The sequence below is a fragment of the Gopherus evgoodei genome, unplaced genomic scaffold, assembly GCF_007399415.2.
Source record: "Gopherus evgoodei ecotype Sinaloan lineage unplaced genomic scaffold, rGopEvg1_v1.p scaffold_52_arrow_ctg1, whole genome shotgun sequence".
NCBI classification, from domain to species: Eukaryota; Metazoa; Chordata; order Testudines; family Testudinidae; genus Gopherus; species Gopherus evgoodei.
The window spans coordinates 1,372,569-1,398,406 of NW_022060073.1; the positions used below are offsets into that span (position 1 = coordinate 1,372,569).

Below are 25,838 nucleotides of genomic sequence, written 5' to 3' on the forward strand. Positions count from 1 at the left end.
ACTGAGCCCCCACCCTGCTCCCTGCAGCACAGACCTTCTAGCACCATGCCGGGGCATTAGCACCCCCTATAGCCACCAGCCCTGCCGAGCTTCTGGGATCTGAGCTGGTAAGAGACACCGGTGCTGTGGCTGCATGGAGCAGCTTTGACTGGCCTCACTTCATGGGGTGGTCTGGCTGCGGGCTCCAGGTGCTGGGGAGTCCTGGAAAGGAAACGGCCCTGGGGCTCTGAGCTGTGTTCTGCTTGCTGTGGGCACGTACAGGGCAGAAGTTGGTTCCTCAGTCCCACCTCCTTACAACTAAATCAGTGGCAGAGACCAGTGTGAGTTCACCAAAGGCACGTGCCTGGGTGTGGTGATGACTCCTTTCCATTTGGGGTTTGGTGGGTTGTACATGACACCCCGAGTGACAGCTCCCCACCACCGCCCAGCTGCCTGCCCACCTGCAGCTTCCTTCCTGAGCAATAGGCTCTTACGGGGCACCCCCGCCCCACTGCTACTTTGGTCGTGGAGTTTGACTAGGAGCTGGGTTTTCACTGGCTCCTCGTGACAGGATAAATCTCCCCACGCACCACGTCTCTTCACCCTCTCAGTTGCTCTGATGTGGCTGAGCTGTGGAACTCCCGGATTTGCAAAGAAAAATGTTCCCAAATCGGTGGCTCCTCCCCCAAAACACCCCCTTGGAAAGGTTCGGGAGTGGAAACGGGGTGTCAGTGACCCCACGGGCTTGCAGGTAAAGGGACTTGTGAGTGTTGGTCGGTTGTTCTCTGTGAGGGCTGCATGGCTGGGCTGTGGGCCCTGGACTGACGAGAACATAAGAACAGCCAGACTGGGTCAGACCAATGCTCCTCTAGCCCAGTGTCTTGTCAGCTGTCTGGCCAGTGCCAGGCGCCTCAGAGGGAGTGAACAGAACAGGGAATCATCCAGTGATCCATCCCGTCACCCACTCCCAGCTGCTAGCAAACGGAGAGGGGAGACAGGTCTGTATCTCAGGGAAGGCCCTTGTTGCTGGGACCCCTGGGGCTTTGAACAACACTTGTGTTTGACTCTATGTATTCCTGACCTGTTTGCAAAGGAGAGAGCTGAGCAGTGAGGCTTAATCCAGGTCACCTGCCAGGTAAACAGGAGGGGCAAACTGGGGAGAGGTCAGAGAGGCAGCTTGATCCTGTCTAAGGTGTGGCTCTATACCACGGATGAGGGAACTGCTGCTCTGCTCTGCCCTGCCCTGGCTGTGCTGCTTTTGTCTGCCAGAGGACAGAACAGATTTCCAGCTACACCAGAGGAGAAGATACCTGGTCTGGTACTGTACGTCACAATGTCCAAGAAGCTTTTGTTTTCCTGCATGCTGCAGAACCAGATTCAGACATCATTGTCCCGCCGCCCCAAGGGAAAGGATCAGCAACGAGGGAAGTGGAGCGAGGAGGAACCAAAGCAGCAGACTGGCAACGTCTGACCGAGGGCACAGAGCCAGGAGGCTCTCAGCCCAGCTAGACCGATCAAAATGTTTTCAGATACTCAGGAAATCAAGGACAGGAGAACCTGGAACAAAAATATACAGAGGACAAACCCGGGGCTGGGGGTTGTTGCGGTCTGAAATAAGCAGCTACGGCTAGAGTTGGTTCCACCGTTGCAAGAATGCAACCAGTCGTCAGTGGTGACTCCAAGAGGAGTGGAAGAGAATTCAGGCAGGGACACAAGCCCACGGGACAGTGCTGTCTGCCCGCGTGAAAACAGGAGCTGTAACCATGGGATTCAGAGGCTGGCTGGCAGGTCTCCTCCAGGGCTGCTGACGCACATTGAAACCAATGACACAGCAGCCCATGGAACCACACAGATTATAGGAGGCCTCGGGCAGCTTGGAAGGGAGCAGAAGTAAAGGGAAGTCCAAGTGAACGTCTTTGAGAGTCCACCAGCCCCCATGTGGCAAGGCAGAAAGTGTTGGAGGTGATCTCTTGGCTACATGACTGGTGTGCGGCTGAAGGCTTTGGGTTGGTTGAACATGGTGTCCCTGGCTTCTGTTTGCCAGAAGCTGGGACTGGGCGACAGGATGGATCACTTGATGATTCCCTGTGGCCAGTCGGCAGACAGGACACTGGGCTAGATGGACCATTGGTCTGACCCAGTCTGGCCGTTCTTATGTAAGATTGGGCCATGTTCCAGTGGGAGAGCACAAGGAAGTTGAAGGAAAACAAGATGGATTTTGGTCGTCAGATCAAAGTAGTGACCTTGGTCTTTTCCAGTCCCATTCATTGACTGCAGACAAAAGTGAGATGCTCCCACACCGCACAACTAGCTTTCAGCTGCCCTCTCTGCTGCAAAGGAGACACGAGCCACAGCCGGTGTCCTCTGACTCCCATTAAAGTGTATGAGGCCACATTGCTGCTGTCTGAGTCTCACAGCATCACTGAAGCCATGAGCTGGTTCAACTACCAGTGGCATATAGGGACAGGGTCGGTTCCTCAGAAGGGTGTGGGGGTTCTGCTGGTGGCCTCCTTTTTCTGTGTTGGAAGCAAGGGGGAGCAGCAGTGTGCATTAAGCTAGGCCTGGCACATCCATGTAGAGTTAATACACCTGATTATTTGGGAGCCAGCTGCCATGGGACAGGGCACCGCCCACAGCCACCACCCGCTACCCCACAGCCGCCCGCCGCAGGGTAGGGCACTGCCTGCCAGGAGCCCACAACTGCCATGGGACAGGGCACTGCCCACAGCCACCACCCGCTACCCCACAGCCACCCGCCGCAGGGTAGGGCACTGCCTGCCAGGAGCCCACAACCGCCATGGGGCAGGGCACTGCCCATAGCCACCACCCATGAGCCCATTGCAAGCCCACAGCCGCACCACAGGTCAGGGCACCGCTCGCTGCAAGCCCACAGCGCCCAAGAGCCAGCGGATGGGTGATGGATCAGCACAATGAGAGAGGCAACCCCTCAACTGGGCCCCAGGGCCAGCCTCCTCTTGCTGGACAGGGGGTGAGGGGCAACAGCCATTGCTGGGCTGCCCACACTGCTCTGACTGCACCCCAGAAACGCCCCCTCCTCCCTCTGCCAGCCCTGCCCGATGCAGGAGCCTGCTTCCCGAGAGCTCCCCTGGGAGCAGGAGGGGGGAGTGGAGGGCAACTGGACAAGCTGCCTGGTGTCAGTGCTCCGAGCCTGCGTGGATGTGCAGGGCGGCTACGCCCGTACCCCCAGGTCCCCAAGGACTCAGGAACAGCCTGAGAAGGTGCAGCATGGTGCAGCATTACCCTGCAGCACTCCTGGCTGGGTCCATGCAGCTGGGCTGGGTGGACAGTGAGGGGTGGCGGGGAAGCAGAAAGGTGGTGGTGTAGGATGGGGGAAGCTGGGCATAGGAAGTGGGGCAGGGTGATGGAGGAGGGGCTGGCAGGCGCGGAAGCGCTTACAAAGGAATCCCAGAGCTGAGCTCAGCAGCCTCCTTTCAGCTTGGGGCTGGGCAAGGCCTGAGCTCGCCCCTGTGGTGGGTTGGTCCCCCAAGGGTTTGCCATGCCCCCCACTCCTTTGTCTCTGAGGAAGGGTTCTTAGGCCACTGCTACCTTGTCATCCAGCCAAGCCCCATGCCCATCCTCCATCAGGGGTCCCAGCTCCCTCTGGCTCCGGCACATCCCTTCCAGTTCTAGGAGATAGGTATATCTCCATATATTATATTATCTCCACCACGGTGAATTGCAGAGAGCCAAGGGGCAGCCCAGCCATGGGGCCATCGGCCCATTGCACTGGCGGGGAGGTCCACAGCAAGGGAGGGAGCAGCCGCAGGTTCCTAGGCAGAGCCCCGGGGTCTCCTTTGCCCCCTGAGGTGGCTGGAAGTTGGGGCCATACTTCCCCCACACCCTGTCAGCCAGAGGTTGGGCCCAAGGCAGATGTGGCCTCCAGCCCTCTGGTTTCCCTGTCCCCTACCTCCTCCAGCTCTCCCAGCATGGGGCCTGCAGTGTTCTTGCCCCTCTGTGTGAGTGGTTGGCTTTAGCTGACAGCGGGGGCCTTGCAGGCAGTTTCCATCATGGGGAGAAAGGGCTGATTCATGTCAGCCGGTATTGCTGTGGCACAATCCAGTTCATTCACAAACACCACACTAGGTCCTGGTTCCCTGGACACAGCAGAAGCACACAGGTAGTTCCCTTACTAGTCCCATGTCTGCCCCTCCAGCCAGCCCTGAGCCTCCCTCTCCAGGCCATGGCCACCACTGCTTCTCTCGCTGCCTGCTCCTTTCTCTGGGCTTTCTCACACCCAGACACAAGAGCTGCACCAGCCCGTGTGGCAATCAGTTCCCAGGAAATTCCATCAGCCGCAGGGCTTACCTCTGGGTCTGGCCTTGCCAGTACCTTGCGTAGTGGCTTTCCTTTCTTTCAGCTCTCACAACACAACAGGGCATTTAATTGCCCCTTAATTTTGCCCACGTGACGGACAGTTAGCACACTCCTCACCCAGATCTGTCACTCTGGCTGCCCCCTTCCAAGACAACCCTGGTCAGTGCAAGGACCACGGGGGTTGGGCCCAAGAGAGAGCAGTGGGGTGTGATATTGGGGTCTCAGGGATGGATCCAGTGCACAGACCTAGACCCCTGGCCTCCTCTCTGCCCCCCACCCACTGCCTGGGCTGGTGGGGTCCCCAGAAGAACCAGGACTGAGCCCAGTCCTTGCCCCCTCCCCTTCCCAGATCCATGGGTCAGTCCGCTTCCTGCCCCCCCCCGAGTCCTGGGTCAGTCCGCTTCCTACCCCCCCGATCCATGGGTCAGTCCGCTTCCTGCCCCCCCCCCGAGTCCTGGATCAGTCCGCTTCCTCCCCCCCGATCCATGGGTCAGTCCGCTTCCTCCCCCCAGATCCATGGGTCAGTCCGCTCCCTGCCCCCCCCCGGAGTCCTGGGTCAGTCCGCTTCCTACCCCCCCGATCCATGGGTCAGTCCGCTCCCTCTCCCCCCGAGTCCTGGGTCAGTCCGCTCCCCCCAGATCCATGGGTCAGTCCGCTTCCTGCCCCCCCCGAGTCCTGGATCAGTCCGCTTCCTCCCCCCCATCCATGGGTCAGTCCGCTCCCCCCCGATCCATGGGTCAGTCCGCTCCCTGCTCCCCCCCGGAGTCCTGGGTCAGTCCGCTCCCTGCTCCCCCCCCGATCCATGGGACAGTCCGGGGGTTGTGGAGCCGTTGCTCCGGGGGCCGTTAGGGGGAGGTGCAGAGCGCCCATTGGTCCGTGCAGCGGCCCCGCCCCCCGCTGGCGTGGGCGGGGCATTGGGCGCGCGGCTGGGGGCGGGGCCGGCCTGGGCTCTGCGGCTGCCAGGAGTTGTTTGACGTCCCCGCCCCCCGAGTGCGTCACTTCCGCAAGGGGCGGGCGCGCGGAGCAGCGAGGCGCAGCGGAGCTTCGGGATCGGGGTCGGGGTCGCGCCCGGCTCGGAGCTGCCACCTGCGGCCATGTCGGGTTCGGTCAGCCCCGCCCTGGCAAGTACCGCGCGAGCCCCCCCGCCCCGCCCCCTTCCCCTCCCGAGCCCCCCTGGCCCCCTCGCGAGTCCCCCCCCGGCCCCGCCCCCCAATCTCCACCCGAGCCCCCTCCCGAGCCCCCTAGCCCCGCCCCCTCCCGAGTCCCCCTGGCCCCCTCGCGAGTCCCCCCCCGGCCCCGCCCCCCAATCTCCTCCCGAGCCCCCCGGCCCCACCCCCTCGCGAGTCCCCCCCCGGCCCCGCCCCCTCCCCATCTCCACCCGAGCCCCCTCCCGAGCCCCCTAGCCCCGCCCCCTCCCGAGTCCCCCTGGCCCCCTCGCGAGTCCCCCCCCGGCCCCGCCCCCCAATCTCCTCCCGAGCCCCCCGGCCCCGCCCCCTCGCGAGTCCCCCCCCGGCCCCGCCCCCTCCCCATCTCCACCCGAGCCCCCTCCCGAGCCCCCTAGCCCCGCCCCCTCCCGAGTCCCCCTGGCCCCCTCGCGAGCCCCCCCCCGGCCCCGCCCCCTCCCCATCTCCACCCGAGCCCCCTCCCGAGCCACCCCGGCCCCGCCCCCAATCTCCTCCTGAGCCCCCCCGGCCCCCGGACCCTCCCCCAATCTGCGCCCCGCCAGTTCCTTCTGGCCGCGCCGGCCCCGCCCCCAATCCCCGCCCCCTCCCTATGCGAGCCCCCCGCCCCCAATCCCCTCCCGAGCCCTCCCCGCGCGCCCCCAATCCCCTCCCGAGTCCCCCCAGTCCCCGCCTGCCCTCCAATCTCCTTCCAACCCCCCCGTGCCTGCCCCTGCGACCCTCAGTCACCTCCCGAGCCCCCCCATCCCTGCTCGAGCCCCCCTAGACCCTCCCAATCTGCTCCCCCCCAGTTCCTGCTGGCCATGCCGGCCCTGCCCCCCCGTGGCTCCATTCCCGGCCCCCAGCACCCCCGGGCGTGTTCTGCCCTGTCACCATGTGCGCTGGGCCGAGCGCCACGGGGCACGAGCTCCCCCTGTGCTTCTGTCCGTCCTGGGGGCACTGGCGGGGGCTGGGGAGCCCTCGGAGCTGCGGGTCGGGAGTGGGGGGCACTGGTGGAGGTTGGGGAGCCTGGGGGGCTGTGGGTCGGGAGTGGGGGGCACTGGCAGGGGTAGGGGAGCCCAGGGGGCTGTGGGTTGGAAGTGGGGGGCACTGGTGGGGCTTGCCCGGTCCTGCCTGGCTCTAGCCCGATTCTCCGTATTCTCTCCCAGCGGCGAACTCGGCCGTTCACATGGCCTGGGATGCCAGGAGCCTGGCCTGTCTGAGCGACTCTGCTCTCAGCCTGGGGGTGCAGCAGGAGGGTGCTACCCCCCATAGTGAGGTTGAGGGCAGAGACCTGTCCTGGAGCTGGCTGCATCCCTGGGGGCGAGGAATGGGGCAGCCCCTCAGCTGCCCTCCAGCCTGCTGGCAAGGCCCCAGGCTGCTCCCCTGCTTGGCGTGACATTTGCGGTTGGGCCTTGGCTCTTCCACTTCCCCCTGGTGTGGGAGGTTGTCTGGAGCTGTGTGAACTCACAGCCAGCTGCTCCCTAGAGCGCCCCTTGCTGGGCAAGGCTGGGACTGGAGTCGGGGTGGGTGTGCATAGGAAGGGCTCTGTGGGGCAGCCCCTGGCTCCTCTGCCTCCCAGCGGGGCTCTGGGGAGCGGGCGTGGGGAGTCCACGGGGCGGCTCGGACACCACCCTGCCTTGCAGGCCACAGGCCAGGCAGGCTCAGAGGACGAGACTCGGGAGGAGGAGCTGATGGATGGCGACGGGTCCCGCCCCTGGACCCCACAGGAGAAGGCCCTGCACGAAGCCCGGCTCAAGGCCAAGGCCAAGCAGCGCCTGCGGCGCACCTCGTCCCGGGACTCCACCCGGGAGCCAGCACCCGAGGGGGGGGAGCCCAGCCCCGACCCTAGCAGCCCCAAGGGCAAGACCAACGACAGGAAGTCGCGCATGGGCAAGGGCCGTGGGCTCCCCAAGAAAGGTGAGGTGCAGCTGCCCAGTGCAGGCTCCCGGCCCCTCTGCTGCCTTGGGGCACACCCTTGCCTCACAATGCAGGCTCCCTGCCCCCCCACTTCCCTCCCCGCATCCCCCTGGCCCCTCCTGCTGCCTTGGGGCACACCCCTGCCTCACAGTGCAGGCTCCCTGCCCACTTCCCTTCCCGCATCCCCCTGGCCCCTCATGCTGCCTTGGGGCACATCCCTGCCTCACAGTGCAGGCTCCCTCCCCACTTCCCTTCCCGCATCCCCCTGGCCCCTCATGCTGCCTTGGGGCACACCCCTGCCTCACAGTGCAGGCTCCCTGCCCACTTCCCTTCCCGCATCCCCCTGGCCCCTCATGCTGCCTTGGGGCACATCCCTGCCCCACGGTGCAGCCTGCAGTCCCTCCTAGCTCACTGCTGCCCCACACTGCAGTTCCCCAGTCCCCCCACCCGGCACAGTGCAGCCCCTGCTCCCTCCCCACCACTCCCGCTGCCCCAAAGACACAGGGATCCTCCCCTCTACCTCTCTCAATCCCCACACAGTCCCCTGCTCTTCCTGTGCTGGGTGGGAGCTGCTCCTTCCACGTGCTGTGGGTTTGCTGGGCCCCACTGAACTCACTACACTTGTGACATAGTCATGCCTGGGCTGAGAGCCTGCTGCTCTGGTGCCCAGCTCTGCCCTGGCCTGGGGGCGCTGAGCAGTGCACTTCCCTTGCCCAGAGCCCCCTAGTCCGTTTTCTGTAGCAGGCATAGCTGAGTTGGTGCCCAGCTGGGATGCTGTGGGCCATGGGGGTGGCTGAACCAGTGTGTCTCCTGCAGGTGGCGCTGGGGGCAAGGGCGTGTGGGGTGCACCTGGCCTGGTGTACGGGTACCAGGAGCCCGACGCGCGGGACCCCAACTACGACGAGTCATCTCAGGTACATTCCCAAGGGCAGTGCAGTGTGGCACAATCCCGGGCCCCTTCCTCCCTCCCCCCAGAGCCCAGTGTCACAGAGCTCGGACCTCAGCACCCATCCACTGCTGCCCCTGGCCTGCCTGCCTGCCCTCACTCAGCCATGCCAGCCACTCTGGACTGGTGCTCATGTGGGTGGGGCCTGTCCCATTGGGGGTGCCGCTGGCCATGAGCCCCTCTGCCCCTCTCTACAGGGCGACACGGTCTATGCCACAGTGACGCCGGAGCTGGAGGAGGGGGAGCTGGAGAAGAATGTGCACCCCATGGTGCTGGAGTACTTTGAGCATGGGGACACCCTTGAGGTGATGGTGAGTCTGGAGAGTCAACCCCCCGCCCCTCCCCGCGGGCTTTTGGTCTGGGAGGGTTTCAGGGGCCACATCCCTCTGGCTAGGCCCGGGGGCCCCTGCAGTACCAGGGAAGGGCGCTGGGAGCCGTCGAGAGAGGAAGAGGATGGCGTGGGGGTGGGCTGGGAGCGCTCGAGGGTGGAGGCCGGAGCGGGGCTGGGCTGACGTGCCGTGCTGGTACAGGAGCTGCTGAGGGAGCTGAACCTGGGCAGCAGGAAGCATGCCGTCCCCTCGCTGGCTGTGGCGCTGGCGCTGGAGGGCAAGGCCAGCCACCGGGAACTGACCTCCCGCCTGCTCTCGGACCTCGTGGGCAAGGTCATGACCTCAGAGGACATCGCCAGGGCCTTTGACAAGATGCTCAAGGACCTGCCTGACCTTATCCTGGACACTCCTGAGGCTCCGCAGGTGGGAGTGGGAATACCTCTGGGGGGTGGGGGTGGGGCTGGGGAGACAAGGGGGGCAGCTGGCTGGAGGGCAGGGCCAGGAATGGCATGAGGGGGGGAGCTGGGAGGGCGGAATGCCTGAGGTAGGACTGGGAATACCCCGGGGGGGGCGAGGCATGGGAAGGAAGGAGCTGGGAATGCCCTTGGGAGGGTGGGGCTAGGCTGGGAATGCCATGGTGATGGGGGGCTGGCTGGGGTTGGGTGGGGGCTCTAGGACCTGGCCCTGCCAGGCAGAGGAGATGCTGTGCCAGGCCCTGGTGTCTGCGCCCTGACCACACGCTCGTGCCTCTGCAGATGCTGGGCCAGTTTATTGCCCGGGCCGTGGCTGACCATGCCCTGCCCCTGGACTTCCTGGACCGCTACAAGGGGCGCGTGGACTGTGAGCACGCCCGGTAAGAGTCCCTCCCCCCACTGCCTTGGTCAGAGTGCTCCTGCCCTGCCCCCAGCCAGTAGCCCCCTGCCTCTCACTGTCTGCTCCTTGCAGGGCTACCCTGGCACCAGCCTGGTCTGCTCTGCCCCCAGCCAGGAGCCCCCTGCCCCTCACTGTCTGCTCGTTGCAGGGCTGCCCTGGACCGCGCCGCAGTGCTGCTCCGTATCAAGCAGGACGTCAACCAGTTGGACAACGTGTGGGGAGTGGGGGGTGGCCAGAGGCCCGTGAAGCATCTCATCAAAGAGGTGAGCGCCCCCAGATGGCTGGGTGAGGCCTGGGCGGGCGCCTGCCCATCCCCGTGCTGAGTCCTCAGGACCTCTCCCCACAGATGAACCTGCTGCTGCGCGAGTACCTGCTGTCCGGGGAGGTGTCGGAGGCAGAGCACTGCCTGCGGGAGCTGGAGGTCCCTCACTTCCATCATGAGCTGGTCTATGAGGTAGGGCACAGGCCTGGCCTGGGGTGTCCGTCTGGGGCTGCGCTGTGATCACCAGCGCTGGCTGGGGGCAGTACCCGTGGCACCCCCAGTGGCTGCTACGGCCCAGCCGTGGGAGCTGTGCTTGCTACCTGGATCCTGGGGGGTGCCCATGATGCCAGCAGTGGCTGGTTCTGCACACCCCATGCTGATGCCCCTCCTCCACCCTCGCAGGCTGTAGTGATGGTGCTGGAGTCCACGGGCGAGACTCCTGTCGTCATGATGGTAAAACTGCTCAAAGTGCTGTGGGAGACGGGCCTGGTGACCCTGGACCAGATGAACCGGGTGAGTGCCGGAGCTGGGACAGGAGCCCGGGGAGCAAGGGGCTGGGTTGGTGCCATGAATAGGGTGGGGGTGCCAGCCGTGAAGTCTTGGCAGACTGGCCGGCTGCAGCAGAGGGCGAGGAGGCCGTTGTGGGAGCAGATTCAGCCTCTAGGATTGACTGCAGCACAGGCTGCCATTCCCAGTCCAGGAAGCGAGGTCTCCTGGGGGCATCATGGCCCCTCCCTGCTCTGCCCTAGCATTCCTGGCTCTGATCCCAGTTCTCCTGATCCCCCCAGGGCTTTCAGCGAGTCTATGACGAGCTTGGAGACATCAGCCTGGATGTGCCCCTTGCTCACCGTATCCTGGAGCGGCTGGTGGATCTCTGCTTCGAGGAGGGAGTTATCACCAAGCAGCTGAGAGACACCTGCCCAGCCAGGTACCTGCAGCATGGGGGGCTACAGGTCAGGATTGAGGAGTACCAGTAGAACTGCAGAGGAGCCCAGGGCTAGGATAGAAGGAGCTTGTGGGTTGGAGATGGGGGGAAGCCCAGTGCTGGGATAGCTGGGGTCTGCGGGTCAGGATTGAGGGGCACCAGCAGAGCTGTGTGGGGAGCCCTGGGCTGAGATGGCAGAGCTGTGGGGCGGGAGTGAGGGGCACCGGCAGAGCTGTGGGTTGGGATTGAGGGGCACCGGCAGAGCTGTGTGAGGAATCCTGGGCTGAGGTAGCAGGGACTGCAGGTCAGGATTGAGGGGCACTGGCAGAGCAGTAGGGACTGGGTTGGGCTGGCAGGGGCTGTGGGTCAGGAGTAAGGGGCACCGGCAGAGCTGGAGGGTGGGAGGCAGTGCTGAGCTAGCAGGGCCTGCAGTTTGGGAGTGAGGGGCACCAGCAGAACTGTATGCAGGGAGAGCCCAGGGCTGGGCTGTCTGGGGTCTGGCTCACTGACATTCCTGTCTTTCCTCTCTTCAAGGGGCCGGAAGCGATTTGTGAGCGAGGGTGATGGGGGGCAGATCAAGCAGTAACTGGCCATCTCATCCGCCCCAGCCCGACAGTCCCCTGGAGGTGATTGATGTCCCCCAGCTCTGGAGTTCCTCCTTGTCTGTCTCCAACTGGGAATGGTGCCAGGGAACCACCCAGCCCCCAGAGGGGGCAGTGCAGAGGCTGTGATGGATCTTGGGGGGAGGTGGGGGAGGTAAGGTGGGGTCCAGGAGCAGGGAGGGGGCTGGTGGGCTGATCTTCCAGCTGGGGCTGCCCTGGAGCAGGAAGGGAGGGCTGGGCGCAGCTGCAGGACTCTTGCCCCCTCCACCTCCCTGCAGCCCTAGCTGGAAGATGCCCCTCCCTCGCCTAGTGGGGCTGTGTCTTAACAACCATGCTGTGTCTGTGCCTCCCCCCCCCCCCCGCCGCTTGGCTCCATGCAGTGGGGTTAGCAAGGGGGCATCTCCTCTCTCCCTCGCCCCAGCCTCTTATGCTGGCTAGTGCAGGAAAGGGCTTGCTTCTCACTCTACCCCCAGGGGGGCGGGGGGAGCTCAGCTTGGGGGCTTTGGGATTCCTTCCTTCCCCACAATGGAGTGACTGAGGTCACCCCACATGTCAGTCCAGCTGAGGGGGCCTGGAGGCGCAGGCCTGGCTGTAACTCCATCTGCAGCATTCTCCCTGGCGCCCCCCTTCCCACTCCAGGGCGTGGCTTGCGGACTGGGCTGGGTAAAACCAGCCTGTCTTAGGGGAAGGCAGTGTATCCTTACGCTGCCCCGGGAGCGGAGCTGGGGGCTTGCAAAAGACATGTCCAGGCCTCTCCCCTGGGCTGGGCACCAGGCCACACAGGACAAGCTGTTTCCTTGTATCTTATGCCAAGGGCCAGGAACAATCTCCAGAGCAAAGGATTCTGGGTCACACTGATCAGCTTGCATCATGGGCAGTGACACAGGTAAGGGGGCCACACCCAGCTCCCCACATCTCAGCTCTGCTCCTCTTCTAGGCAGAGATCCTGCTCTCCCCCCTGGACCCACATAAGCACTGCCCCAGAGACTAGGCTCAGCTCTGCCCCTAAGGTGACTGGCTGAGCATTACCCACAATCCACTGCCTTGTGCCACCCTACGACTCATGACAGTGGAGCTGCCCTGGGCTGTAGCAGTGGGAGCAGGTAGCACCAACCGCGGGTACGGGCCGCATGCAGGAGCACTGGGTGTGACAGCTGGAGTGGGGGGTTCTGCCTGGCCTAAGGGGGCCAGTTGACAAAGGGCAGCGATCTGAAGGGAGTGGAGCTGGGGGGCCTGTAGGCCTGGGGGTATTGCGGGGAGGTGATGGGCTGGGCCTCATCTCCCAGGGCAGGGGCCTTAAAGCCCAGCACGTGAGCCAGGTGGGACCGGGGGGGTGGGCTACTCCAGCTCTGCCTTCCAGCGCCCGGAGGGGGCTGTGGCCCGTCCCCGCTGTTGGGCTTGGCAGGGAGGCAGCAGCTGGGTGCGGCAGGAGTGGCCGGCCCTCCCGGGCGGGCGGGGCGGGGCAGCGCTGCTCATTCCCACAATAAAGATGTGTCCCAAGGAACCGCTGGTCCGCTGGGTTTCTCTTCCGGGGGGGGGGGGGGGCAGCCCAGCCAGCGTGGCCCCGGCTGCAGGGCGCGGGCTGGGAGCTCGGCCCCCAGGGCCCTGCTGCCAGCCCATCCCCCCGCCTGCACCCACCCGCTGGCTGGCTGGCTGGGCACCGAGCTGCAGCCGGGGAGCGGGGCCTGGCTGTGCCCTGTGCCCTGGACTACAGCTCCCAGCGTGCAGCGCGGCGGAGTCGGGCTACGGTGGCCGGTGCGCACCGCGCGGGGCATGCCGGCCTTGCAGCCGCGCGCTCCTCAGGATGGTGACGTGCGAGTGACATTAGCGAGCGTCGGTGCAGGAGGGAGCGCGGGGGCGTGGCCCGGTTTGCCGACGTGACGGGCTGGGGCTCGGAGAGCTGCTGGGGGCGGGACCTGGCGGGCAGGGGCGGGGCTCGGCCTTCTGACGTGAGGGGACGGGGCCCGGCGGGCTGACGTGGGGGGGGCGGGGCCGGTGTCCTGCTGTGGAGGCTGGGGGCGGAGCCGGTGCCCTGACGTAGGCGCTGGGGGCGGGGCCGGCGGGCTGACGTGGGGGGGGCCGGTGTCCTGCTGTGGAGGCTGGGGACGGGGCTGGCGGGGGCGGGGCGGCCTTCTGACGTGAGGCTGGGGGCGGGGCCGGTGTCCTGTAAAGGCTGGGGACGGGGCTGGCGGGGGGCGGAGCCAGTGTCCTGACGTGAGGCCGGGGGCGGGGCCGGTGTCCTGCTGTGGAGGCTGGGGGCGGAGCCGGTGCCCTGACGTAGGCGCTGGGGGCGGGGCCGGCGGGCTGACGTGAGGCTGGGGACGGGGCTGGCGGGGGCGGGGCCGTTCTGACGTGGCGCTGGGGGCGGGGCCGGCGGTCCCTGTCTCGGGCGGCGGGGCCATGGCCCGGGAGCGCAGGCGGCGCGGCCCGGAGAAGGGCGGGCGGGGCCCGCAGGCGGCGCGGCGGGAGCGCGGGGCCCCTCCCGGGCGGGGCTGGGGCCGGGGCTGGGGCTGGGCGCTGCTGGCGGTGCTGGCGCTGGGCGCTGCCGGCCTGGCCTACGGGCTCTACGGGCGCTGGCGGCTGGGCCGCCGCGTGGTCACCCCGCACCCGGCGCCGCGCGCTCTGCCCGCCGGCAGCAGCGGCCCCCGCGCCGCGCCCGAGCGCTTCTGGGGCTCCTACCGCCCGCACGTCTACTTCGGCATGCGGCCCCGCAGCGCGCGCCCGCCCGTGGCAGGTAGGGGGGCGGGGGCGGGGCCGGGGCGGGGGGCGGGGCTGCCCGTGGCAGGTAGGGGGCGGGGCCGGGCCGGGGGGCGGGGCTGCCCGTGGCAGGTAGGGGCGGGGCGGGGGGCGGGGCTGCCCGTGGCAGGTAGGGGGGCGGGGCCGGGGCGGGGGGCGGGGCTGCCCGTGGCAGGTAGGGGCGGGGCCGGGGCTGCCCGTGGCAGGTAGGGGCGGGGCCGGGGCTGCCCGTGGCAGGTAGGGGCGGGGCCGGGCCGGGGGGCGGGGCGGGGCTGCCCGTGGCAGGTAGGGGCGGGGCCGGGGCTGCCCGTGGCAGGTAGGGGCGGGGCCGGGGCGGGGGGCGGGGCTGCCCGTGGCAGGTAGGGGCGGGGCCGGGGCTGCCCGTGGCAGGTAGGGGCGGGGCCGGGGCTGCCCGTGGCAGGTAGGGGCGGGGCCGGGCCGGGGGGCGGGGCGGGGCTGCCCGTGGCAGGTAGGGGCGGGGCCGGGGCTGCCCGTGGCAGGTAGGGGCGGGGCCGGGCCGGGGGGCGGGGCTGTCCCGGGCCGGGCCGGGCGCTCCCCCCAGGCCGTGCTTAGGGTTGATGGTTGATGGCAGCGTACACATTAGGATACATGTCAACCAGTTTGTGGATGTGAGTGAACTGTACAATGTCCATCCATTTTCCATGTGGCATCACTGATGACTGTACTCAATTCTTCGTACAGTTCAACTCCATTTAAATCAAAGCGATTGACGTGTTTCAGGAGGCTCTCTAGGTCCGGGGTCCCCAACGCGGTGCCCGCAGGTGCCATGCCGCCTGCAGGGGCCTCTCAGTGCACCCACGTACTGGCTGGCGGACGAGCAGCCACCAAAATGCTGCCAAAATTCGGTGGCATTTTGTTGGCGACACCTCTGGATGACACCACTTGCCACCAATAAGCAGCGTCATCCAGAGGCGTCGCTGCTGAAATGCTGCCGAATTTTGGCGGCATTTCAGCAGATGCTCGTTCACTGCCGCAGTCCTTCATTTGGCGCCTGCCAGATGAAAAAGGTTGGGGACCACTGCTCTAGGTTCTTGCACTTTGTCATTAGTTGCTCTTGTTTTCCTATTTTGTTGAATTTATTCCTGCTCAGCCCGCTACCAGCTGAGTGAATGGAACCCCAGGCCGACAGCGGGTTGAGTGGCTCAGCCAGGGTATCAGCCGCTGGCCTGCTCAGCCCACTGCCAGCCTGGGTTTCCTTGGGGGTCCCCAGGCCAGCAGCGGGTGCTGAGGGGGGCTGGCACCTGGGACCCCACGTGGCAATGGGGCAGCAGCCGGAACCCCAGAGCAGCAGCAGGTTGAGCCGCTCAGCCCACCGCCACGTCATCAAAAATCAGCTCGCGTGTCACCTTTGGCACGTGTGCCGTAGGTTGCCGACCCCTGCTTTATACACTAGTAAGGAGATGAGCATATTACAGTTGTTGGAGGGCTCTTATCAGGAGTAACAGGCTATAGGAAAGTCAGTCAACATTTTTTGTTTCTCTGATGAAAATTGGCCCACTCCCTGCCTCAAACCAAACCTGTCACTAATAATTGTCAACAATTTAATTTACTGTTTTTGGCTAAGATATTGATTTTAAAAAAAAATTGAAATTGGATTCAGGATTGTTAGCAAGAATTTTTGGCAAACAAAGTTGTTAAATGACAATCTAAATGGCAGCACAGTACTGCTTTCATGCTTGGCTCACCCCCCAGCCTGCTGGTCCAACAGCTGCAGGAGAGGAGGAGATAGGTGGAAAACTGCAGGACCCCAAAATCCACCTCTTGGGGTGCAGAGTGGCAACAGCAGCAGCAAAACCTCAGCTCTGATCACACGCCAGTGGGCTCCACCGCCAGCCCAACAGACCATGGTGAAGTTAGCACAGCATCTGATCTCAGGGACGGGGCACCCATGGAGCCACAGCAGCTCATCCTGCCCTGTGCAGCTCCCCCCGGATGAGATGGATCACTGCCAGCTCAGGGGAGAGATGTGCTCCCCAGCTAGGGTGACCAGATCCAGATGTCCTGATTTTATAGGGCCAGTCCCGATATTTGGGGCATTGTCTTATATAGGTACCAATTACCCCCACCTAGGGTGACCAGACAGCAAGTGTGAAAAATCAGGATGGGGTGGGGGGGAATAGGAGACTATATAAGAGAGAGACCCAAAAATCAGGACTGTCCCTATAAAATCAGGATATCTGGTCACCCTACAGGTGAGTTCCTTCCCCCACCCCTTCCCAGAGACCCCAGCAGCCGATCTCACCCCCTCAGACTGTGCTGCATTCATCTCTCTCTAGGACTCAACAGCCCTGCTCTTACATGCCCCACTGCTTCCCATCTGTCCGGGCTCCCGGCAGAGCGGTACCCCCAGACCTAGTGGTGCCCTAGGCGGCTGCCTATTCTGCCTGTGACTAAGAACGGCCCTGCTCCCCCAGCGCGGTCCACTCTCAGCCTCCCCCTCTCTTCCCCAGGCCTCATGTGGCTGCGGCAGGCGGCGGCAGAGGCCCGGCTGCGCCATACGTGCGAGCAGAGCGACGGGCTGCCTGGCTATGGCTGGCTGCTGCACGACGGGCTGCACTTTGGGGTGCAGGAGATCCGTGACCACGGCCTCACGCTGCGCACCGACTTCGTGAAGCGGCCGGGCGGGGAGCACGGTGGAGACTGGAGCTGGCGGGTCACGGCCTGGCCGGAGGTGGGGCCACGGGAATGAAGGGCCCTGCCCAGGGTCAGTGACAGCTGGGAAGGGAACCCATGAGTCCTGGGCTCCCCCCTCCCCCAAGTCTCTATTGTCACCCTCAGGCTGGGTGTCCTCCCAGAGCTAGGAGTCCTGGCTCCTTGCCTGCGCCAGGCCCTGGAGTGGGGACCCCCCGTTTGAGCCCCATGATGGATCACACCACCCGGCCCCTGTTTGGTGGTGGTTCCTCTCCTGCCCCAGTCTCTGTCCCTAGGGAACACAGGGTGTTTCCTGCTGTGGGTGGATCCCTTGGTTGCCAGGGTCTCGGGGCTGCCCCCCGTGGCTGTGCAGGGGGGTCCTGGAGGCTCCAGCACAGAGAGCTGCAGGGTGAGTGAAGCCCAATGTCCATCTCCCTCTTTGCAGAGCGTGGGCGACCAGACCTCCCTCATCTCTCTGCTCTTCTACGTTGCCACAGACGGGCAGGGGACGCTGCAGCCGCACGTGGAGAACACGCGGTTGGTGTCTGTGACTGGGACATCGGAGGAACTTGGTCATTTCAACATCAGCTTCCACAAGCCCACCACAGAGAGCGGGGAAGCCCTCGGCTATGCCAGGTATCGGGGGCTCGAAGCAGGGGGGAAGCGCCTGGCTTTCCCAGGAGGGGGCGCTGTGGAGAGTGGGGCAGTAGCTCCGGCTGTGGGGTGTTCCTGGCTCCAGGCCTGACCCCTCCTCTCTTGCAGCTATAACCACCTGGATGCCAAGAGCCCGGGGCTGCACCGCCTGACAGACGTGGTGAAGAGCAGCCTCAGTAACCGCTTTGTTTACGCTGCGCCGGGCGGGCCCAGCCGCCGCTACTTTGCTGTGGACACGTACCGGGCGCTGCCCGGGGAGCCGGACCAAGCTCCCCAGAGCCACCTGCTGCTGCACCAGGTGACGCTGGCGCTGCCCTGCCGCGTGGAGGTGACCTTTGAGTCCGGCAGCTTTGCCGATCGTCCCGGCTCGCTGGTGGGGGCGGTGCTGAGCGAGGAGCTGGCCAGGCACATGGCCGCCTTCGAGCGGCGCTTCGAGGAGACCTTCTCCCTGGCCCGCAAGGGCTTCTCGCCCCAGCAGCAGAGCTTTGCCAAGGCTGCCCTCAGCAACATGCTGGGTGGGATGGGCTACTTCCACGGGCACTCCATCGTGCAGTCTGCGCACAGCCAGCACCCCCTGCCCTACCCCGAGGGCCCCCTGTTCACCGCCGTGCCCTCCCGCTCCTTCTTCCCCCGCGGCTTCCTCTGGGATGAGGGATTCCACCAGCTGCTGCTGGCGCGCTGGGACCCAGCCCTGAGCCGCGAGGTCATCGCCCACTGGCTGGACCTGATGAACGTGGAGGGCTGGATCCCACGGGAGCAGATCCTGGACGACGAGGCGCGAGCCAAGGTGCCTCCTGAATTCATCCTGCAGCACAACGAGGCTGCCAACCCACCCACCTTGTTCCTGGTGCTGCAGCAGCTGCTGCGGGAGCCGGGCCAGGGCCCCACAGAGCTGTCCTACCTGCGGAGGCTCTTCCCCCGCCTGCGCACGTGGTACGAGTGGTACAACACCACGCAGGTGGGGCCGCTGCCCTACACCTTCCGCTGGCGGGGCCGGGACCAGGACACCGACCTCTTCCTCAACCCCAAGACGCTGACCTCCGGGCTGGACGACTACCCTCGCGCCTCACACCCCTCGCCGGCCGAGCGCCACCTGGACCTGCGCTGCTGGATGGCCCTGGCCTCGGGAGTCATGGCCCAGCTGGCCGAGCGGCTGGGCGAGCCGGCTGCCGAGTACCGGCACATGCAGCAGGCGCTGAGTGACAACGCCCTGCTGGAGGAGCAGCACTGGGCCAAGCAGCTGAGCATGTTCGCCGACTACGGCAACCACAGCCAGGCCGTGGGGCTGGAGCGCCAGAAGGTGGCTGTGGGGCCGGGGCAGCCCCACCACCAGCTCCCTGCTCCGCACCTGGTGCGGGTGGTCCGCAAGCCCCCCAAGCTGCAGTTCGTGGGGGCCCTGGGCTACGTCAGCCTCTTTCCCTTCCTGCTGCAGCTGCTGCGGCCCGACTCGCCCCGCCTGGGCAGCATCCTGGGGGACATGCGCAGCGAAGAGAAGCTGTGGAGCCCCTACGGCCTGCGCTCACTCGCCCGCACCAGCCCCCTCTACATGAAACACAACACGGAGCACGACCCCCCCTACTGGAGGGGCCCCATCTGGATCAACATGAACTACCTGGCGGTGCGGGCGCTGCACCATTACGCCAGCCTGGAGGGGCCCTACCAGCAGCAGACAGCGGTGCTCTACCAGGAGCTGCGCGCCAACCTCATTGCCAACCTGTACCGCCAGTACGTGGCGAGCGGCTACCTGTGGGAGCAGTACAGCGACACGACAGGCCAGGGCCAGGGCTGCTACCCCTTCACCGGCTGGTCTGCCCTGGTGGTGCTCATGATGGCCGAGGAGTATTAGGGGCCAGGGGCACCCCCACCTCTTAGTCTAACCCTGGTAGTTGGGACCCCGCAGCCACCGTTCGGAGTGGGGGTGGGGGCTGCATTACGGGGATACCCGGCGCTGCCCGGGCCTTTGCCCGTTCGTCTTTCTCAGGTGTTTTCATAAGAATGTGGGGGGGGGGGTTCTAATTCTTTTAAGGAATAAAGCTGAGTAGCTCTAGCCTCTGCTGGCTGCTGCCATCTTTGGGACTCAGCAGCCTGGGAGGGGGTGGGCACAGCCAGCCATGGGGCACTGGGGCCTGGCAGACCACACTGCCTGGAGCTGAGAGGGGCTGCTGGCCACAGCCCTTTCCCCTGGAGGTGCCTCTCCTGCAACCCTCATCACAATCCTGGGCCATGGCAGGGGTCTGTGGTGCTGCTCCACCATGTACCAGGCAGCCTGCTCTGGAGGGGAACCCAGCAGCTTCCATCCCCTCTCCGAGCTGCACCAAGCCCGGGCAGCTGTGAGGAGCAGGCTGCCTGCAATCCCCATTTCCCACTGGTAGCTGGACCCCCCACCCCACAGAGCTGCCCTGCTCTCCCCCTACCACACACACACACACAGCTGACAACCCAAGCAGCAGGGTGTGCCTCTTCTCCCCCTGCCCCCCCCCACAGCTGAGAGCCCAAGCAGCAGGATGTGGGTTTGCCTCTTCTCCCCCCCCCCCCCAGCTGAGAGCCCAAGCAGCAGGATGTAGGTTTGCCTCTCTTCCCCCCCCCCACACAAACACTCACAGGCTGTAATTCCACATCTCTTTAATAATGAGAACTGTCCTGCACGCTGGGAGCAGAGGCCTCGTCCCTCACCCAGGCAGCCCCCACCCACTCCAAGCACCAGGGTGCCATGGGGAAGGTCTGCTAGCTGCCCCAGGCCAGCCACCCCCCCACTCTCCCAGAGAAGCCCCTTGGGTGAGGGAGGGGGCACTGGGCAGGAATAATCTGATTCGTGCAATTCCACCGAAACCCAGTCCCAGTGGGAACTCTACAGGGAGGGGAAGGACCCAGCCGGGGGCATGGCCCCGGGCCAGACAGCGCTATGCATGGTACCCAACAAACGACAGTAGCACGCAGAGTGAGGGACACACATCGTCTACAGAGAGTCAGTCTGGGGTGACAGCCCCCCTCGGGCATGCTCTCCCTGGGGGCTCCATGTCAAGAGTCCACACCCCAGGGAGGGGTCAGTCAGCCACATGGCACTGCTGCAAACTGTCCCCGACCCAGCACACAGGGCAGAAGCAGAGCTGGAGGCAGGGCCCTGGGCCAGGAGGGGTTTGGGTGGGAGCCCCCCCATTGCTGCAGCTAGGAGCTGCCTGCTGTCCTGCCCGCCAGAGGGGAAAGCCCACGCTGGGCAGCACAGAGCCCCAGTGCTCCCAGGTACAAGCACTCAGGAGAGGGAAGGGCTGAGAGGCAGCTGCCCAGCACGTGGGGCAGGAAGAAGCCAGGGTGCTGCCTCTCAGCCCCACCGGGCAGGATTCCCAGGCAGCCTGCCAGGGTAAGGCATAGGACAGGGACCTCTGCCCCTTGGCCAGCAGCACAGAGGTGGGGGCTGATGGGAAGGGCCGCTCCAGAGCCCTGGAGGTGCCGGGCAGGGGAAGGGAGCTGGGGTCACAGGGCAGGAAGCGGGGAGCTGCTGTCTAGGGCAGCACCCAGCTTGGCTCAGACAGGCAGGACAGGCGAGCCGGGCTCCTCACTGCCCCCGTCGCTCTGGAGCCCACAGAGGCTCTTGCGCTCCATTAGCTGGGGGGACTCGGGCCCCACCTTGCTGAGCAGGTGCGTCTCCTCCTCACTGTCCTCCCCACCCTCCTCCTCCTGGCAGCGCCCCACCTCAATGCCCGAATCGCCCGTCAGGCGCCGGTGCCGGAAGTGCTCACTGCTGTCCCCCTGGGCTGCGCCCTCCTCCTCCCCCATGCCCTCCTCCTCTTCCTCCTCGATGTCTGAGCAGCGGTGGTAGTCGGCCTCGAAGAAATCCACGTTGGAGGAGAAGAGGGTCTGCTTGGGTGGGGCCTCGCAGGGGGCTGGCTCCTCGGGCAGCTCCCAGCTGGCGCCAGTGCCCGTGCTGCTGCTGCCACCTTCCTCGCTGGGCGTGCTGGCCTGGCTGTGCTCCGTCTCATCTGTGATCTGCACCGACAGTGACGTGCTGCTGGGGGAGGTGAGGCAGCTCGACTCGCAAGAGCAGCTGGTGAAATTCTCTGAGCTGGGAGACAGGGTCAGGGGACTGGAGCCCAGGCGGCTATGCGGCCCACCCAGCTGGGCCAGGATGGTGCTGTAGGGGGGAGGAGGGGTACTGGGACGGTGAGCCACTTCCTCATAGGCGGGCAGCTTAAAGGAAGCCAGCATCCCTGGAGGGGGGTGGAGAGAGATAGAGAGAGAGTCACCTGGAAACCCGAAGGGGGCCAGCCACAACCACAGCCCTCTCCCCGGCAACCCCACCTGCTTCCCACCCTGTGAGCCCCGCTCACCTCCAGGCCTCTGGAGCTGCCCCTCCTGTCAGCCCCCCAGCTGTGTGCTCCTGGCATTGCCCCCTGCCCCAGACACAGCCCTGCCTGCCACCCTGCCCTCACTGTGCTTCCCGGGCTGACCGTCCCGTGGGGCCCAGAGCCACGCCACAGATCTTACACCTGAGCTGCTGAGGACGCAGCCTCAGACCAAGGCAGGGAGGGATCTGGTCCCATGCACGACTTTCCAGCAACAGCGGGGTAAGACCTAGGCTGGCTTTCCAGCTCCCGGGTCTGAGAGCCTGCCGGGGGGGGGCAGCGCCATGCACAGGCGGCCAGACCGCCCGAGCTGGGCTGAGGACGGGAATCGGAGGGAGAGAGGCTGTGCAACACTCACTGAGATCCATCATGGAGGTGGGGTAGTTGCAGGCACCGTGGTAGGCGATGAGATTTATCTCACGCTGCCGCTGTTGCTGCTGCAGACGCAGTTTGGCGCGGCGGTGCCGGTAGGCACAGCAGCAGCTGAAGAGGATGAGGATGGTCCAAAGGAGCCAGAACCCTGCAGACAGGAGAACACTTGAGAACAACCCTTCTCCAGGAGCCCCCAGAACAGCCCCGCCCCACAGCACCCCCTGCTGGATTAGGCCAGGGCTGGAGCAGCTGGGAGCTCCCCCTGCCAGGAGAGGCTGAGCGCTCCTCCCATGGCAATAAGGATCCCCGAGAGGCAGGTGCTGGCCCCAAGACCGCGGCAGCCTAGTGCTGCGTCGCCTCCTCCCCACTCACACCAGAGCTCGTAGTAGTAGGTGCAGCATCCAGTCTCTCCGCAGCAGTGGCCCGTCTCACACACATAGGGCTGGTTCTTCACCCCTGGGCAGTATTCCCGAGCCTGCAGGGAGAGGACCTGGCATGACACTCCACAGCCACCCCCCCAGTCCTCTTCCCACAGTGTGTGTTGCCCTCCCACCGCACTGGCACCCCATTAGGGGCACTGCCCTGCCAGGATGTCTGCAGGGTAGCCCGGGAGCCCCCTGTGTTGCAGGTTGGTTGGCAGCAGGCTGAATGAGCCCCACGCAGACCCTGCTGCGCTCCCTGCCCCACTGCAATGGCTGAGAGTCTCCTAGCCACACGATGCCCCCCAGCAGCGCTCCAGGACAAAGGCCGGGCATCCACGGAGCCTCTGCTGGAGATGCCTCATGCAAGTACGGGCAGGGTCAGGCCAAGCCCCATAAGTGCACAGAGGGGTCAGGCTGATGCAGGTGAACCCGCCCCGCCGGGGCCTCACCCCCAACGCACACACACTTCCCTATGGAGCCAGGGCTGCTGCTTAGCAACAACCTGCTTCAGCACCAGGTGCCACTGAGGATGAAGTGCCCCTGTCCAGCTAAAGGGATCCCAGCCACTGCAGCTCCTGCTCTCCCTTCACAGGCACCTGGCCTCCAAGGTCCCCCCCGAGCCTCTCTCATCAACCCCCTCGGGGGCTGTCCCTAGGCCGGGGTCACAGCTGCCTCTCTCCCTTCCGTGTGAGGAGTCTGCTCCAAGGCCCGAGACCTTGGCTACACAGACCTGCTCCAGCTGGCTTTGGAGTGTGATGTTACAGCGATACAGGCCCTGTCATGGGAAAGCTGCACCATTTGGACAGCAGGTGTGACTGTAAACGGTTCCGTCCAGCCAGTGCACTGCCCTGTGTGAATGCTCTAGTTTGCTTTAAATCGGGGTTATTGTGGTTTGGCTTAGGTCAGTCAGGACTCAATCACAGCGAAACAGACCCAGTGCACCACCGGAGGCGGCACCACGGGTTCCCAGGCTGGTTTCAAACACTGAGTGGAGCCAGGGACGTCTCTGAAACGGGCAAGACCCCGCACAGACGCCCCTCACTCGCTGTAAGAATGGCGGGGCTGGATTTCGCTCCAGTCCTGTCTACACTAGGAAAGGTTTGCTGGGGAAGCCCTGCCAGGGCAGCCAATGTCTCCTGGCAGACGGGCAGGCACCGCACAGGGGTCCCCCGATCCCATCACTGCACGTGCTGCGGGACACGAGAGATCAGCCCCCAGCCCCGGCCAGTCCGCACTGCACACACGGAAGCGTGCGCTGCGGCCGGGGGCTCGAGCGGACCCGGGGGAGGTGCGGGGGGGGCTTGTGCGGACCTGGGGACGGCAGAGGCCGATACGGGGGCGGAGCTCATGCGGACCCGGAGGGGGGGGGCGCAGAGGCCGGGACGGGGGCGGGGCTCGTCCGGACCCTGGGGAGGGCGAAGGGACTCGTGCTGACCAGGGGCGGGGGAGGGGGCTCGTGCGGACCCAGGGGGGGCGGAGGGGGCTCGTGCTGACCGGGGGCGGGGGGGGGACTCGTGCGGACCCAGGGGGGGCAGAGGGGGCTCGTGCTGACCGGGGGCGGGACGGGCTCGTGCGGACCGGGGGGGGCGGGACGGGGCGGGGGGGCTCGTGCGGAGACGGGGGGGGGCGAAGGGACTCGTGCTGACCGGGGGCGGGACGGGCTCGTGCGGGACGGGGGGCTCGTGCGGACCCGGGGGGGCGGAGGTCGGGACGGGGACGGGCTCGTGCGGACCGGGGGGGCGGGGGGGACTCGGGCGGAGGGGGAGCTCGTGCGGACCGGGGGGGCGGGACGGGGCGGGGGGGTGAACGGCGGCAGCGCCCGGGGAGCCCGGCCCGGCCCGGCCCGCGGTACCTGCTGCTGCTGCCGGCCCAGCAGCGCGGCCCAGGCCCCCTCGGAGCCCCCGGGCCGCTCCATGGCGCCGCCTACAGCCCCCCGCGGCCCCGCTCCCGCGCCGCCGCCCCGGCCCCCGCCGCCCGCAGCCGCCGCCGCTCCCCCGGCCCCGAGGCCGCCGCCGCCGCCATCCCGGCCGCCCGGCCCGTCTCCTCCGCCCGGGCCGCAGCCTCCGCCGCCGCCATCACGCCCGGGCCGCGACGCCCGCCCCCCGCTGCCGTTTCGGCCAATCCGCTCCCGAGCTGCGGCCAGCCGCCAATCCGCGCCGCTGCCCCCGCCCGCCTCAGCCAATCATCGGCGACCTACCTGCGCCCTCACGCCCAACAACAGGAGACAAAGGGACCGAGACCCGGCCCCGACAATGACTGACGGGAGGCTTGGCCAATGGAGATCGCCTTCCCGCCTCTCAGTGACTGACTGCCAGCAGGTCTGGCCAAAGGCAGGGCTGATTTCGCTCTCGGTGAGAGACTGATAGGTACGAAAACCAATGGAGGTTGGAAACCCGCCTTCTGGGTGGAATTTAACAGGTATCTGCCCAATGGAAGAAAAGATCCACACCAAGTTATTACTGATATGAGCTGTGACCAATGGAAACCAGATACTAGCCACTGTGAGCGTGACTGACAAGGGCGCCAGCCAATGGAACCACCAAGCAACTCTCTCGGGCACTAATTGTTACAGTCCGCCCTCTGCTGGCTGTTCCCGGCAGGCGGGGCTGGCAGGGTCCTCTGCATGGGAGGGGGAGAGAGACTGAGCGAGGGGGGGCGAGCTCCCGGGGTGCTGGGGGCGGGGCGGGGCGGAGTGAGGGTCTGGGTGCTGGGGGCGGGGCGGGGCGGAGTGAGGGTCTGGGTGCTGTGGGCGGGGTGGGGCGGAGTGGGGGTCTGGGTGCTGTGCACGGGGCAGGATGGGTTGGGGGTCTGGGTGCTGTGGGCGGGGTGGGGCGGAGTGGGGGTCTCGGTGCTGTGCACGGGGCAGGATGGGTTGGGGTCTGGGTGCTGTGGGAAGGGCGGGGCGGAGTGGGGGTCTGGGTGCTGTGCACAGGGCAGGATGGGTTGGGGTCTGGGTGCTGTGGGCAGGGTGGGGCGGAGTGGGGGTCTGGGTGCTGTGCACGGGGCAGGATGGGTTGGGGTCTGGGTGCTGTGGGAAGGGCGGGGCAGAGTGGGGGTCTGGGTGCTGTGGGCGGGGTGGGGCGGAGTGGGGGTCTGGGTGCTGCGGGCAGGGTGGGGCGGAGTGAGGGTCTGGGTGCTGTGCACAGGGCAGGATGGGTTGGGGGTCTGGGTGCTGTGGGCGGGGTGGGGCGGAGTGAGGCTCTGGGTGCTGTGCACGGGGCAGGATGGGTTGGGGGTCTGGGTGCTGTGGGCAGGGTGCTGTGCGCAGGGCGGGGTGGCGGTCTGGACAGCACAGGGCAGGGTGGGGGTCTGGGTGCTGTGCACAGGGCAG

General features: G+C 66.0%; 3 protein-coding genes across 3 annotated transcripts; 2 read left to right on the forward strand and 1 right to left on the reverse strand.

The window, feature by feature from the left end:
- The first annotated feature begins 5,329 nt into the window (after positions 1-5,329).
- On the forward strand, positions 5,330-11,623 carry LOC115643212 (programmed cell death protein 4-like). Its single transcript, XM_030547089.1, has 11 exons — positions 5,330-5,435; positions 7,121-7,394; positions 8,211-8,308; positions 8,538-8,651; positions 8,871-9,092; positions 9,425-9,522; positions 9,691-9,805; positions 9,889-9,996; positions 10,207-10,317; positions 10,593-10,732; positions 11,264-11,623. Exons 1-11 carry the CDS (start codon positions 5,409-5,411, stop codon positions 11,313-11,315), a joined length of 1,359 nt encoding a protein of 452 aa, XP_030402949.1. The 5' UTR covers positions 5,330-5,408; the 3' UTR covers positions 11,316-11,623.
- A 4,837-nt stretch (positions 11,624-16,460) lies between these two features.
- On the forward strand, positions 16,461-19,420 carry LOC115643223 (mannosyl-oligosaccharide glucosidase-like). The gene is made up of 3 exons (XM_030547107.1): positions 16,461-16,759; positions 17,165-17,355; positions 17,482-19,420. Exons 1-3 carry the CDS (start codon positions 16,544-16,546, stop codon positions 19,217-19,219), a joined length of 2,145 nt encoding a protein of 714 aa, XP_030402967.1. The 5' UTR covers positions 16,461-16,543; the 3' UTR covers positions 19,220-19,420.
- Positions 19,421-19,978: 558 nt separating this feature from the next.
- On the reverse strand, positions 19,979-24,440 carry LOC115643219 (WW domain-binding protein 1-like). The gene is made up of 4 exons (XM_030547103.1): positions 24,360-24,440; positions 22,458-22,560; positions 22,072-22,233; positions 19,979-21,578 (listed from the first exon to the last, which is right to left on the reverse strand). Exons 1-4 carry the CDS (start codon positions 24,420-24,422, stop codon positions 20,896-20,898), a joined length of 1,011 nt encoding a protein of 336 aa, XP_030402963.1. The 5' UTR covers positions 24,423-24,440; the 3' UTR covers positions 19,979-20,895.
- Between the last annotated feature and the right edge of the window lie 1,398 nt (positions 24,441-25,838).